At 41.1% G+C, this 16,444-nt stretch overlaps 1 protein-coding gene across 2 annotated transcripts in view; it reads left to right on the top strand.

Annotated features, from left to right (window-relative positions):
* The window catches only part of RPTOR (regulatory associated protein of MTOR complex 1), a 353,659-nt gene that overhangs the window by 164,915 nt on the left and 172,300 nt on the right, over positions 1–16,444 (top strand). For both annotated transcript variants that reach the window (XM_007462338.1, XM_007462339.1), the window contains exon 5: positions 13,808–13,954. In XM_007462338.1, coding sequence (XP_007462400.1) covers positions 13,808–13,954 — 147 coding nt within the window. The remainder of the gene's footprint in view (positions 1–13,807; positions 13,955–16,444) is intronic.

Genomic DNA, 16,444 nt, shown 5'->3' with positions numbered 1-16,444 from the left:
TGCTCAGTTATGTGCGAGGGTCATCCCCCGACTGCTGTGGCTGTGCTTCCTCCCTCAGCCCCGCTGGTGGCCCTCCCAGTGCCTCCTGTGTACACGGACATTGGGTCGGTCCCGTCTTTGTACAGTTCTAAACTGCCTGCATGTTTCCATTACCCATGTCTTCCCAACACTGGGGGGGTAGGGAGGGGTGGAGCACTGCGTGGTGGTGCAGTCCAGTCACCACAATAACTGTGAGGCCGGTGCCCTCTGGTTTCTGGGTCAGCCACATAGGCTCCCCCTCTTGCAGTGCTGTTTCCTGTTTTTCACTTGGGTTTTGTCTTTTTCTTATCTCTTATTGAAGGAATTCTTTATATTTTAGACAGTAACACTTTACCATTTTTGTTAATTGCAAATGGCCCTGAGTTTATGGCTTGGTTTTTTGGTTTGTCTGTTTGCTTCTGTTCTCTTGTGTTGTCCTTTAGTAGACAGGAGTTCTTTTCTTTTTTGCAGTACGCGGGCCTCTCACCGCTGTGGCCTCTCCCGTTGCGGAGCACAGGCTCCGGACGCGCAGGCCCAGCGGCCATGGCTCACGGGCCCAGCCGCTCCGCGGCACGCGGGATCCCCCCGGACCAGGGCACGAACTCATGTCCCCTGCATCGGCAGGTGGACTCTCAACCACTGCGCCACCAGGGAAGCCCAGGAGTTCTTTATTTTGAAGTGGTCACTGTTCAGTCTTTCCTTAGGATGTGGGCATTTTGTATCTTCTTTAAGAAGACTTTCCTTATGCCAGGATTACAGAAGTATTCCACTATGTGTTCTTTCAAAAGTGTATTTTTGTCTATTAATTTGGGTCTTTAATCTACCTGGAACTGATTTTTGCACATACTGTTAGGTAGGGGTTCAAATTCTTTTTTCTTTTTTTTTTTTTTTCAAATGGATACCATTACCATTTAATGCCAGCTTTGGACTCGTCAGGTTTCCTTAGTGAGTGTGTATGTTTCTGAGCTCTCTGTTCTGTTCCATGGGTCTCCCTCTGTGCCCGTAAACTTTTTCTTTTCTTAATAAATTTATTATTTTTTAAAATTTTTGGCTGTGTTGTGTCTTCGTTGCTGCACGAGGGCTTTCTCTAGTTGCAGCGAGCAGCAGCGAGCAGTGGCTTCTCTTGTTGTGGAGCATGGGCTCCAGGCACGCGGGCTCAGTAGTTGTATGTACCTAGATACCAACTTGATTTTAATCATTTTTATTATTATATAGATCCAAAACTGTAGTTATAAAAGAAGTAGAATTAAAAGAAATATGATATCGGGCTTCCCTGGTGGCACAGTGGTTGAGAATCTGCCTGCTAATGCAGGGGACACGGGTTCGAGCCCTTGTCTGGGAGGATCCCACATGCTGCAGAACAACTAGGCCCGTGAGCCACAACTACTGAGCCTGTGTGTCTGGAGCCTGTGCTCTGCAACAAGAGAGGCCGCGATAGTGAGAGGCCCGCGCACTGCGATGAAGAGTGGCCCCCGCTCGCCGTAGCTAGAGAAAGCCCTCGCACAGAAACGAAGACCCAACACAGCAAAAATAAATAAATTAATTAATAAACTCCTACCCCCAACATCTTCTTTAAAAAAAAAAAAAAGAAATATGATGTCATGAACCACCAGCCGTCTCAGTAGTAGACCAGGGCTCAAACCCGTGTCCCCTGCATTGGCAGGAGGATTCTTAATCACTGCACTACCAGGGAAGCCCCCGTAAACTATTTTAATGAGTATAGGTTTTCAGTGATTCTTGACGTTTGGGAAGGCAGGTTTCCCTCCTTTGTTCTTTTTGGTCCTTTGATCTTCCATGAAAATATTAAATCAACTTGCCAATCAGTGGATTAATGGGGGGAGACTCAACATCTTTATATTGTTGAGTTTCCAAACTATGCTCTTTTTAAGCGTTTATCAATAGTATTTTATAATTTCATAAAGGTTTATATATATATATTTTTTGGGGGGGCTGTGTTGGGTATTCGTTGCCGTGTGCAGGCTTTCTCTAGTTGCGGCGAGCGGGGGCTACTCTTCATTGCAGTGCGCAGGCTTCTCACTGCGGTGGCTTCTCTTGTTGTGGAGCACAGGCTCTAGGCTTGCGGGCTTCAGTAGTTGTGGCACGTGGGCTCTAGAGCGCAGGCTCAGTAGTTGTGGCCCATGGGCTTAGTTGCTCCGCGGCATGTGGGATCTTCCCAGACCAGGGCTCGAACCCGTGTCCCCTGCATTGGCAGGTGGATTCTTAACCACTGCACCAACAGGGAAGCCCGATACTTTATATTTTTTGATGTTGTTAAAAACGTTTGCTATAAAAAATATATTTTGCAAGTTTTTATCAGGGTATATGGCAAGGCAGTTGATTTTTGTACACTTATTTTATGTCTACTAATTTTGCTATTCTCTTATTGATTCTAATGATTTGTACATATTTTAAAACTTTCTTAACAGACTACCACTTGGTGTGCAAATCATGGCAGTTTTATTTCTTTCCTTCCCATCTTGTTGTGTTTACTGTTCATATCTTACTGTGCCTCCAACGCCTCCCAGAGCGTGGAGTGGTGACTGCATGTCCTTATCTCACCCCTCATTTCGAAGGGAGTGCCTCCTGTGCGTCAGTGTATGATGTTTGGTATAGATATTTGTAAAAAGAATAAAAAATAAGAAAACCCCTTATCGGATTAAAAAAGTGCCCTTCTATTCCTAGTTTATTTTTTCAAATCATGAATAGATGTTGCTTTTCCCCAAGCCATTATGTGTGTGTGTGTTAGATGACGGTATGATTTTTCTCCTTTAAACTGGAAATGCATTGAAAGGTATATGATTTTCTAATATTAAATATACCTTTCCTTTGTGGGATAACCTAGTGTGCCTTTATCAATATGTGTTTCATACAGGGGTTAATTCTGTTGTTGGTATTGTGTTTAGTATTTTTACATCTGTGTTCATGAGTGAGATTGGCTTGGAATATTTCTTTCTCTTGTTGTCTTTGGATAATCAGTGTAACTGTGGCCTCAGAAAATAAGTTGAGGGAGTGCTCCACTTCGATACACAGGGATTGTTTTTGTGAGATTTGAAGTACATGTTGTCTGAATGTTGGGTGAAGCTTACAAATCAAGCTGTCGGGCTGGTATTTTGTATGTGGAGAGAGACCTTTGACTACCTATTTAGTTTCCTTCATTGCTAAAGGGCTATCCAGATATTCTGTTTCTTCTTGAGACAGCTTTGCTAACTGACTTTTGTAGGAATTTGTCCATTTCAGCTAAATTTTCAAATTTGTTGACAAAACGTGACTCATATTTCCTTGTTAATTCATCAGAGTCTGGGTTAGTGATGTTTCTTCATTCATTTTTGATATTGATACTGGATACCTTCTTTCTCTTTTCTTGTTGATCACTCTTACCAGAGGTTTCTGTATATTTCATTAGTCTTTTCAAAGAATCAACATTTAACTTTCCCTTCTCCAGAAGGATTGAAAGAACAATAGAATGAATACTTTTATACTTTTCACCTATATTCATCAGTTAACACTTTGCCACATTTGCTTTATATCTCTGTATAGATAAATATTTTTTACCTTAGCCGTTTGAAAGTTACAGATATCATGACACTAAAAACAAGGACATTTTAGTACATAACTATAATACCCTTAAATTGCTCAAGAAATTTAACATCAACTCTATAATATTGTTTAATATGAAGTCCATAATCAAAATTTCCTACTGCCTCAAAAATGTGTGTTAGTAAGCATTTTATGTTTGTTGATTTGGTTTTGCATTCAGGATCCAGCCCAGGTTCGTGCGTTGCATTGAACTGTTAGTCATCTTTCTCAGTCTCCTCGGATATATAGAAAAAGAGATTGCTCTTTGCCTGTTTTTCTTTATTGACATTTTTTTAATGAGGTTATTTTATTGTCTTCTTGTAGTAAGTTATCATAGTTACATGTCAGTCTTTTTTTTAAAAAAAAAATAGGCATTATTTTTTTTACAGCAGTTTTAGTTTTTAGAAAAATTAAAAAGTACAGAATTTCCACATACAGTCGTCCCTTGGTCTCCACAAGGGAATGGTTCCGGGACCCACTGCAGTTACCAAAATCTGTGGATGCTCAAGTCACTTAGTTGGCCCATCTTATTCTCAGTTCCAAATCCCCAGATCAAACCCACTGAGGATCATGTAGTCCTGTATGTATTTAGTGGAAAAAAATCTGCTTATAAGTAGAGCTGTGTAGCTCAAACACATGTTGTTCAAGGGTCAGTTGTATTCTCACTCCCTACCTGGCCTACATCTTGCCTCGGTGTGGTATATTTGTTACAATTGATGATCCACTATTGATACATTATTACTAACTAGAGTCCATAGTTTATACTAGGGTTTATTCTTCATTTTGTACAGTTCTGTGGGTTTTGCCAAATACATAATGTCATGTATACACCATTATAGTATACTGGATAGTTTCACTACCCTAAAAATCCTGTGCTCCACCTATATCTCCCTGTCTGCCTGTCCTCCCCAGCGCTTGGCAACCACTGATATTTTCACTGTCTCTATAGTTTTACCTTTTCCATAGTGTCATATAGTTAGAATCATATAGTATTTTAAAACTGGCTTTTTTTCAATTAGGCTTACGCATTCAAGGTTTCTTCATGTCTAGATAGCTCATTTTCTTTTTACCGCTGAAAAACATTCCACTAGTGAAGGACATCTTGGTTGCTTCCAGTTTTTGGCAATTGTGAATAATGCTGTTCTAAACTTTTGTGCAGATTCTTGTATAGACATGATTTCTTCTCATTTGGGTAAATACCTAAGAGAGCCATTGCTAGACCAGCTGGTATGTTTAGCTTTCTAAGAAATTGCCAAACTCTGTTCCAGAGTGGCTCTGTCAGTTGCATTCCCACCAGCAACGAATGGGAGTTCCTGTTGCTCCACATCTTCCTCAGCATTTGTTGTTGCTGGTGTTTTGGATTTTAGCCATTCTAATTAGGTGCATAGTGCTATCGCATTTTAATTTGCAATTCCTTAATGACATATGATGTTGAGCATCTTTTCATATGCTTATTTGCCATCTATATATTTTCTTTGGTGGGGTTTCCATATGTTTTGCCCACTTTTAAATAGGGTTATTTGTTTTCTTACTCAGTTTTAAGAGTTCTTTTAATATTCGGGTACAAGTCCTTTATCAGAAATTTGTTTTTAAAATATTTCCTCCCGTTCTGTTACTTGTGTTTCCATTCTCTGAAGAGTGGGCACTGACTTTTTGGAGAGTCCAGACCAGTTATCCTCTAAAATGTCCCCCATTCTTTGTTTTTTTCATGAGTTTATATCAGACTGGATAAAAAGCAAAATCAAACTTTGTGCTGTCAGCAAGAGATGCACTTTAAATACAAAGACACATAAAAGTTAAATGTAAAAAGGTATATCATGAAATACTAGTTGGAGTGGACATATTACTAATTAGAAAATAGACTTCAAGACAAGGAGTTTTGTCACAGATGAAGAGAGACATTTCACAATGACAGACAAGTCAGGTCATCAGGAAGACATAACTACCCTGAATATGTAGACGGCTAATAGGAGAGTTAAAGATACATAAAGCAAGATTACGAGGGCCAATGAGAGAAAGAAACACATCCATAATCCTAGTTGGATATTTGAGTAACCATCTGGCCGTTATTGATAGGTTAAAACTGGTGTTAAAATTGAAGATAAAATTGATAATTAAAAACTTTCTCACAAGGAAAACTCCAGTCATGGTATATTATATTTTTCTAATAAAAAAAAATCAGTTACTATTATAAAAGACTATCAGGGCTTCACTGGTGGCGCAGTGGTTGAGAGTCCGCCTGCTAATGCAGGGTACACGGGTTTGTGCCCCGGTCCGGGAAGATCCCACATGCCATGGAGCGGCTGGGCCCGTGGCCTGTGCGTCCGGAGCCTGTGCTCCGCAGCGGGAAAGGCCACAACGGTGAGAGGCCCGCGTACCGAAAAAAAAAAAAAAAAAAAAAAAAAAGACTATCAATCACTCTGACTCAGTTAACAGAACACTGCACCCAACGCCCACAGAACGCACATTGTTCCGGGCAGGTGGACCACTCACCAAGAAAGGCCTGTGCTGGGTCACAGAAATGTCCTAATAAAGTTTGAAGGATTGAAATCATTCAGAGTCTGTTCTCCGGCCACAGAATCTGAAATTGTCGGCTAGCTGGAAAATCCTCAAATATTTGGAAATTAAATGACACATGTATGAAAAATGGTATCACAAGGGATAATAAAAATAATTCAAACTAAACAATAATGAAAAGACGACTTGTTAAAATTTGTAGGATACAGCTAAAGCAGTGCTTGTATAAAAATGTATAGCTTTATTAAATCCTTATACAGAAGGGAAGAAAAGCTTAAAATAAAAATCTAAATATCTACCTTAAGAAACTAGGAAATGTTGAGCAACGTAAACTCAAAGGAAGTAGAAGGAAGAAGTAATAAAGAGCACAAATCAGTAAAATAGAGAACAGGTGGTAGAGAAAGGTAACAGAGCTAAAATTTGGTTTTTGGAAAACATCTGTAAAATTAACAAGTCTTTGGCTAGGTAGCAAGAAAAAAGAAGATACAGTCAACATTTAGGAATGACAGGGGATATCGCCACATATCCTATAGACATTGAAAAGATAAGGAATGTTAATAATGTTATACCAATGCATTTAATAAATTAGATGGAAAATGCCTTTTAAAATACAGCTTTCTGAAAGCGACCCAAAGTGAAATAGAAAATCTGAATAGCCCTAGATCAATCAAAGAAATTGAATTCACAGTTAAAAACCTTCTTACATGTTGACTCATGGATGAATGGATATTTTTATTTAAGTATCGTCTTATCATCAAAGTGTTTCCTGATCACTATATGTAAAGTGTTAAATCATAGATGGAAAAAGGGAAGTGTTCTTCATGATGCATAGGAAGTACAGTTTACACCAAAACTGGAAAGTGAATGTTTTCTGTTTCCATCAACATTTGCACTGTCTGCACCAGGGGTTCTCAAAGTACATGTCCCAGACCAGTAGCAGCAGTATCCTTGGAATTTATAACACATGCAGATTATCAGACCCCACCCAAGACTTATGGAAGCCTATTCTGGGGAGGGGCCCAGGTATCTGCGTTTTAACGAGCCCTCTAGGCCATTCTGATGCACTCTCATTTGAGAATTCTTTCTCCATAAATCTGGTTTTCAAATATAGGACATCTGAGAAGTCAGTTAAGATATGGTCTAAGGTTTTATGTCTCAGCATCAAGAAAACAATATTTTTTAAAAACTTGAAAGCTCTTATAAAGAGCCCAAAGTTTTCTATCACTTCTCCTGAAGAAAGAGAATTTTTACTGATGGTCTTCAGCTATTGCAAGCAAACACAAAAATGCTAGAAAGGTCAAGTTTACAATAAAATTAAAGCTTTTTTTGGAGAGGGGGACAACTGCTGTATTCTCAATATGGATAAAGTAACAATTACAACAAATGTTAAATGTGGTCTGGCACAAATATTCCTTTTAAAAAATCACAAGTACATCTTTTTGATAATAGCACATTTAAAAACCTTTATGATCCATCTTTCAACAGACTCAGTAATGAACTATGTACTAAATCAGAATAAGACCCATCTATTTGATAGTGATGTGCAGTTTTTCCAAACCAATAAATTCTATTATTTAAATAACATTTATTTAGCATTACTCATAAGGTAAACAGTTATTGAACTGTAGTAAAGGAAAGGCAGAAAAAGTATCAGCAAAGCCAGTAAACCTTCAGCCTTAAGGATTTTAAGGGACTAGGAGTTTGCTTGCGACTTAAACCCTGCAGTGTTTGGTTCACAAGTACCATTGCCACATACCTAACATCTCTGGGCCATCACCTCCCAATACCGGTTCCTTCAGAAGGAAGATGAATCTTCTGCTTACCCATGCTCCTCTGCTCTCCTCGGAGGACAGCTTTATGCAGATGCCCTTACTGTCCAGGGAAAGCCAGGATGACACATCCAGATATGCCTGTGGTTCCTGTCTATGAGGTCAGCCCTTGGGGGCTTTACCGGAAAGCCCTTAGGAGGATGTCATTTTACTATGGCTAAGACTTCTGACTCACATTCTGAGCTCTTTGGCAGAAGATGTACAGACCTTCCTCAACTTACAGTGGGGTTACGCCCCATAAACCCATCATAGTTGAAAATACCAAAAGCTGAAAACACCTGTGCTACACCTAACCTACCAAACATCATAGCTGAGCCTCGCCTACCTCAAACATGCTCAGAACACTCACGTTAGCCTGCAGTTGGGGGGAATCATCTAACACAGAGACTATTTTATAATAAAGTGTTGACTGTCTCATGTAATTTTTATTGAATACTGTACTGACAGTGAAAAACAGAACAGTTGTCTGGGTACAGAATGGTTGTAAGTGTTTCAGTTGTTCACCCTCGTGATTTCGGGCTGACTGGGGGCTGTGCTTGCTGCCACTGCCCAGCATCATGGGAGAGGATTGGACCGCATATCACTAGCCTGGGAAAGAACAACATTCAAAGTATGGTTTCTACTGAATGCGTGTTGCTTTGCACCATGTAAAATCAAAGACTATAAGTTGAACCATTGGGAGTCAGGGACTGTCTGAACTTAGAATCTGCTCGGAGATGGAGAGTTGCTTCTTAGGAGGTCGCCGGCTTTACCTGGAGAACAAAGTGCCCTTACTCCGAGCTCTTGTCCCAGGGCTCAGTGGTTGGCTGCCTCTGTGGTTGACTCAGCTGTGAAGACAGTCTGATGAAGCATGTGGCTTTTTTTTTTTTCGATGTTTAATATAACCTGACAGATAAAGTGGAGTGTAATGAATAAATTATTTTAAACCTATTTCTATTTCTTTGTTTGAAATGAAAACATGGCCTTGAGTATGTTTTTTCAAGAGAAAGGAAAGACGCTTTGATTAGGAATTCTCTGTGCTCGTAGTTTTTGGTGGGGGGAGAAACCAAACCATTGCCTGAAAGGCTGTGGAGTGTTTCTGGGAGCCTTCAGTGCGTGGGCGACTTCGACTTCTCCAGCTTGTGTAGGTTGGTTCAGCCTAGAAGACACAGGGATAATTGCACGGGGTGGAAACAGTTGCACTTCAGGTGTTGTTTCTGTTCTCCTGTTCACTCGCTGCAGCACCAGGGCTGTCATCCTGCAGGCCTCCCTTTGCAGGTTTGCAGGACCGTGATTCTGGCCCGAAGCTTGACAAACTCCCCAGGATCCTTCTGAGATGGGAAATGAGATCCACCTGCTCGTGTTCCAATAAGGATTCATTCTCAAAGGCCATTTTCCTCAATATGGTTTAATAGAGTGGATTTTGTATCCCTAAGGAAAACAGACTTCCAAGTTTCACGGGCTTACTAAACTACAGATATACAGCTACTGCTTTAAATGAAATCATCTCTCCTCAAAGGCTTTGGTTCTCACCAGGGGAGGTTCCGCCTCAGGGTGCATTTGGCAGTGTCCAGAGACCTTTTTTGTTGTCACAACTGGGCAGAGATGGGGAAGTGCTGTTGGCAGGGCTGCTGCCAAGCCTGATGCAGTGCCTGGGATGAGCCCCACACTGACTGACCAGCCTCAAACGTCCACAGTGTTGGGGTGTCTCCACTTCAGCCACAGAGGCCCTTGCTGCTCAGAGGCTGCCACCCACCATGCAGCCCATCTGTGTGGAGGTGTGGGTCCAAGCCATTTTCTGTGGCTGAGCATCCCTGCGGACGGTATAAGGTGCCAGACCCTCTCACAACTAAAAATCATGAGGCTAAAGACCAATTCCGAAAGCTCCTTGCATGCTGCCCCTTGGACAAGCATTAGAAAATGGAGGTGCTTCTGCCCTCCAGTGGGACTGGGTGGCTGACAACTCCACTTGAACCATTTCCGTGGCAGCCAGTGGCACAGGGAATGAAAGGGAAAACCCTTAACGAGTTTCCTGATGGATTAGTGCTTTATTATTTTAATGAGTCACCATTAATTACCTTTGTATCTCAGAAATTTAGAAAGTAACTTTTGATTTGGGGGAAATATAAAAATTACATTTCAGTTCAAAAGGCCAGACCTCAAAACACAGTTAAAATATATTTTATTGCGTGCTGCTTTGCTGCCTTTGGGACCTTCTGGGGCTGTACCTAGAAGGCAGCAAAGATGACAGCATCGCCCTTTCCCAGCAGTCACTTGGATGACGTGGTGGCAGGAATGGGGTCAGAACTGCCCCAGCCCTATTTGGCCACTCCTCACTGAGCTAGAACCTTGTGGGAAGCAGATAAACAGCGGAGTGTGGCTGGCATATAAAAATGTGATGATTTCCCAGGCTGGTGCTAAGATCCTTTCTCCTCTCAGTGTAAGGGTGTCCCTGCCCAATTAAAGGGTTCCTTTTGGCCCTTTTCTCCCCCATAGCAGTGGGGGCTGCAGGTGAATAAGGGGAGGGAGGCTGCTGGGCAGAGGGCTGGAGAGGAGCGCTCTTCCCTGGTGGGCCCAGGGAGGTGCTGACTTGTGTCCTGCTCTGTCCAATGCAGCATGTGCTGAAGCCTTTTTACTTGTGCAGATAACATGTAATACCTGCTCATTATGAAACACTGACCGAACGTAAAGTATGTTATAGTGAACCCTGTAGCTTACCGTTTTCCTTCCTCCTTTTAATAGTTGTGTGCATTTTGTCTTTTAAAAAAATACAAGTAATTTCTATTCTAAAAGGTTCCAAGAGAACAGAAGTTTTAAAAGAAATAGATATGACACTTTCTTACCACCCCACACCCCTGTCACCTCCCTAGTCAGAGAAAGCAGTCCTTAGCAGTCCTGTGTTCTTCTTTCAGCACCATTTATAGGACCTTTCACTCAGCATGTTTCTGCTGAGTCCTCATTTCATTCAGCTTAAGTGCTGGGCATGTGGTGCTTTACACACAAAACAGGATATTATATGTGAGATTCTAAGACTTACATTTTTAAAATCATGACAAGCCTCTGACATCTCTCCATGTCAGTGCATATAAATAACCTTGCATGGTGTTCCATAACGTGGGTGTATGGGCCACCTTTGCTTAATGATCCCTTCATATTGGATATATTAGGATCCAAGATTGGTTGTGATAGTCCCTGTGGACCGTCTGGGACTGCTGTGGCATCGTCATGACATGGGGCCCAGGCCCCTTCCATCACACAGCTCTGTTGTCCCCCTGCTTATGTCTTCTGCCATGTTCACTCCTCCCGGGAAGGGAAAGAAGGCAGAAAGAGGGCAGCACTTATAATTTAGACACATTTCTGATCATGTCCCATTGGCCAGAATTGGGCTGCAAGATCAGACTTAGGTGCAAAGAAAACTGTGAACTGTTCTCAGCTAAACTTGCATTGAGGATGAAGAGGGGAAAAGTAGGTGTTAGACTGGCAGTCTTTTCCACAGTAGCATGTAGACAGCTTACAGGTTTTTACCAGTGAAAGTATTATACATCCTTTTATGTACATTTCTGTATACAAATGCAAGTATTTCTATAGGATGGACACCTAGAAGTCAAAGGTATGTACAGTAAAAATTTTAAGAAACACCCAAATTGCCTTCCAAAAATAGCTTCCTCAATTTATACTCGCACCAACAATAAGCCAGCACCCTGTTGAACATTGTGGTCATCATGGGGTATTATTCATACTTAAAATTTCTTTCCAGTTTGCTGGAGGAAGATAGGTAGATGGATGATTCTCATTGTAATTTGCATTTCCATGATTAATCAAGAGCGTGAAACTTTCATAGTTGATCATTCATGTTTCTTCCGTGAATTGCCTGTGTGAAGCTTTTGCCTATTGTATATTGTTTTTGTTGTTTTGTCTTTGTTGATCTGCAGCAGAAGCTTATATACACACACACATTCTAAATATAAAGCCTATGTCACATATGTTGTATCTACTTTATTCTTAAATTGCTTGTCACAGGTATGTGTTTTTATCAGAATTATATAATTTTTACATTGCTCTGTTTTTCTTTAACGTTTCTAGGTTCTATATGTTTAAGAAGGCCTTTCTTACACCAAAATAAATTTTTAAATCTTTTATTCTGCTTTTGTATTTAGTTTTAAAATCTGTCCTGATTGTGTGTGGAATCTCAGATGAGATGGCAATATTGAATGGTTAGTTGGATTTTACAAGTATCACTTGTTGAATTGTTCATTCTTTCTTCACTGAGTTAAAATGCCACCTTCATTACAGTTATATATGTGGCTCTGTTTCTGGGCTTTCCCTCCTGTTGATTTGCTTGTCTCGCCTTCCCCAGTACCATCCTGTAATTACCATAGATTTATAGTGTATTTAATATCTGCTAGCGTGAGTCCTCACTCATTATTCCTTCTTTACAATTTTTTTTGTGTTGTGCTATTCTTATACCTTTCTCTTCAGCATTAACTTTAGAATCAGCTTGTCAGATTCCATTAAGGAAACCCCTGATGGTATTTTGATTGGGCACTGCCTTTATAGATTCATTAGGGAAGAACTGCCGTCTTTAGAATCCTTCTGTGAGAGTTTACTTAGAGAGAGCATATCCAAGCGTTCTCTTACTCGTGCAGTGACGAAGAACAAGACACCAGGTGATGGCAGTTTAGCAAGGTGAAATGGCACAGTGTAAGCAGAGGGTGGTCCCCTCGTGATAGAGATGTCTGCAGCTCCACCACACCTGTGCTGTTGGCACATCCTCCCCTGTCTGGGATGGGACTTGCATCTGGTGACGTGTGTGCATATCAAGAAGGCCTCTGCCGCCACGACCTTGATGACAGTCTTCTCCAGGCCTGGTTTGGTCTTTCTGTCTTCTGTTCCTTTTCCCCTTTGCATTAGAAACAATCCTCTTGGCAATACCAGAGGCAATGTTTGTGGCTTAGCTTTGAGGAAACAGTCACCTTTACTGTAAGTGCACAGAATTGATTTCTGCTAGAGTGTCACTACTTAAACTATTGGTGCCTGAGGAAGGATAAATAAGTGATGGCGTTCTATGCAGAAGAATTGCTTAAAAATGTTACCTTTGAGTGAGGATTTTAGTCATTTCTCTGGTGAGATGAGGACCATTCCTCTCTATGTTTACCAGTAATAGCTGGAGTGTTTTCAAGTACTGAAGAGTACAGTGTGTCCAGAAAAATATTTCACTTGCAGATTCATGCTAATATGTTATTGTTCTGTGATTTGGAAAAAAAATTACGGAGCCAAATCTATTTGTACTCCTCCAATGTGATCTAAATCGTCTAGAGGATAAAGTGCTTATGGGTAGCTCTGAAATTAAAGGGGCAACAGGGAAAACATGCACATTTGAGGACCCGATCAACTTTTCTGAGCTCATCTTCTTTATAATCGAGGAGCGTGTTCTGCTGTATAAGCCCAGAGAAGTTACGGAGCAAATGGTGAGCAGGAACGGTGTGAAGTAGCATGCGTAGCCTTGGGGTTTATAAGAGAAACAAGCTGTGGTTTGGCTGCAAGCGGGTGGGAGAGCAAGGGTGGGTGTGAAGGCCTTGTTGTGGGATACGTGGAGGGGAATCCCTCAGTGGAGTGAGTGCGCTCCCAGGGGGCAGCGAGAGCTGAACAGGGGAGGAGAGGAGCTCGGGATTGAACTGTGCCACCGCCCGGTTCTACCTGATGAAACAGCGAGTGGGCAGATGGTGGGGAGGTTAGTTTGCTGCTGTTCACAGTGGGTAGAGATGGCAGCTCAGGAACGCTCTGTGCAGCGGGCCCCGTGCATGGGACCCTCTTGGAGGAGCAGGTGCTGGTGAGCAGGCAGAGTTCGCCAGGTGTGAGTCACAAACATGCACTGTTTTCTTTTCCAGAACTACACTCAGTACATCCCCCTGTCTATATATGACCTGCAGACATGGATGGGCAGCCCCTCCATATTCGTCTACGACTGCTCCAACGCTGGTCTCATTGTCAAGTCCTTCAAACAGTTCGCCCTGCAGAGGGAGCAGGAGCTGGAGGTGAGGCCCTGAACACACTGGGCGGTGGGGGTGGCCATGGGGGACTGTTGGCCTGGAGCTGTGGTTTTGTTTCTTTGGGTGGGGCAGGCTCAGAGTGCTCAGCGCAGGGTGGTGGGGTCCATGACAAAGAACTTGGAAAGGACAAGCTCTTGGGCTTATTTTTACACCTCGTTTTACCGAGCGTCATTTTTAATCCAAATTTTAATTAAGCGATAAAATTAATAGAGTTGAATTGTGCTTCAGTGGGCTCTGCCTTCGAGATAAATGTGAAAATAAAGCAGACACATTTATTTTCAGAGAAATGGACCTGTGTCCGGGCACAGTCTTCAGTTCCACCCGCATCTTAGTTATTGCCCTCATTTTTTTGTCTTTTGTGTTGGAAAAAAACCCCTACTACGCTAAATACAGAAAACAAAGCTACAGCTGCCGTTGGTGCCTTCCATTTAAAGAACTGGAGAGCCTGTGTAGTGCTCTGATCGTGAAGAAACGTTTTACTTGGTTGTTTTAATTAATATCTGATGTTTGAATTAAACAGTGACTTCTAAAGAGAAATTGAAGAGGCACTTTCAGTTAAGAGGCCTCCATCCTATGGCCTGCACAAGAGTGAGAATAAAATATTCTGCAGCCTCCAGGGGGTCATGAATTCCAACTGGTTGCAGTGCAGGAAATTCTCAATTCAGGAACAGAAATGGCACTGAGTACATGTTTCCTCAAGCCTTTTTGGGTCTATCCAATTTTAATGTATTGTTATGTTTTTCACATTTCATCAGAGGATATTGCTGAAATAATCAGCAATAAAATTTGAAATTCTACTTGGGAGAACTTAACATGTCATACAGTTAATTTATAAATATTTTATAAATTAAAATATTTATAAATTAAGCCCTTATGCAGAACTTTGCACCAGAGTGACTGATAAATTACCCTTTATCCCAGTGCAACAAGTTGTTATTGTTATTATTATTATTTGCATTCTAGAATAAGAGAAGGGAAAGGTCAAGTTTTATATCATTAAATTTTTACCTTGCTTTTAGGCATTTCATCTAAGTTTATCTAAGGGATACGTTATCTTATGAGTGCTAAAAACTCAAAGCACCAAGAGGTAATTGCTTTTCCTCGCATCCAGTAATAAATCTTGAAAAAACATTTTTTTTTCTTTTCCATTTAAAATGTGTAAATAAAAATGCCAAAGAATCCAGCCTGATATTTATCCCAAACTTATGAGCTTCAGGGTGATTAAGAAAAGACCAATACATCAGCCTTTGTTAATTAAAACATGTTAAATAGGGCTTCGCTGGTGGCGCAGTGGTTGAGAGTCCGTCTGCTCATGCAGGGGACACGGGGTTAGTGTCCCGGTCCGGGAAGATCCCACATGCCGCAGAGCAGCTGGGCCCGTGAGCCATGGCCACTGAGCCTGCGCGTCCAGAGCCTGTGCTCCGCAACGGGAGAGGCCACAATAGTGAGAGGCCCACGTACTTCAAAAAAAACCAAAAAACAAAAAAAACATGTTAAATATAGTCCCTCTCCCACCCTTCTCAGCAGAAGACAAGCATTTCCCTCTTACGCTCTAGCACTTGGAGTATCTGCTCTGTCGGTTCTGTAAGTGTTCTCTGTATGTTGCCAAGGTTTAATCAGCCTAAGAAACTGTTCATTTCATTGAATGCGACAAAAAAGTTTTCCATGCATCTTTTTGGGGTGAGGAGGGAAATGTTTAATTGACTAATTCCTCATGGAGGAGAATAAATGAAAAATATGTTATCTGAAGTGGCAAATAGATGGCTATGTAAAGTTATACCATATGTTTTATAATTAGATCTGACTTTTATCTTCATTCTTTTCTTAATTACAGTGCAGATAAGTCTTAAGGTTTTCCATTACACTTACTATTATTGGCTGTTGTTCAGCTGGTCTCTTGCATCAACAGCGGAAATTAAAATGATAAAATTGGCTCCCAGCTAATATCTTAATGTTCATGTTAGTCATTTTTTTATCTGCTGTAGAAACAGAAATCCTGTGTGGCCTCTTAGGTTTATTCTTTTAAAAAATTCTTTCCCTGTCTACAGTTGGCCAGATTCTTTGTAAATTTATGATACATTTTAACACTTTTATTGGGTAGATGATAACATGAAACTGAAAGAAACTGGCGGGTAAAATGGTTTGTGCCAGAGTTTAAAAAATAAAGAGGGTAAAAATGATTAAATATAATGCAAGAAAATAGTTACCTGGACCAGAAAGCCTCCAAGTAATAAACATTAACACAAATATGAGTGACATAAATTTTAAGAGAGGATTATCAGCTTTCATATTCTTGGATTTCCATCTCAAAGGAATACTACAGGTGAAGTAGAAGATGCCTCCATGAAAGCATGGCATAAATTACTGCACACAATTGAAACTTCATCATAGCCAGGAAAAATGCATGTCTGTCCCTCAGTAATGGTCTCTGCATTTTTCCTTGTGTCATATTGCTTTGTAATTTGAAAACTAAGG

The sequence above is a fragment of the Lipotes vexillifer genome, unplaced genomic scaffold (genome assembly GCF_000442215.2).
Source record: "Lipotes vexillifer unplaced genomic scaffold, Lipotes_vexillifer_v1.1 scaffold1691, whole genome shotgun sequence".
Classification (NCBI taxonomy): domain Eukaryota; kingdom Metazoa; phylum Chordata; class Mammalia; order Artiodactyla; family Lipotidae; genus Lipotes; species Lipotes vexillifer.
This window is presented reverse-complemented; position numbering and strand designations above follow the sequence as displayed.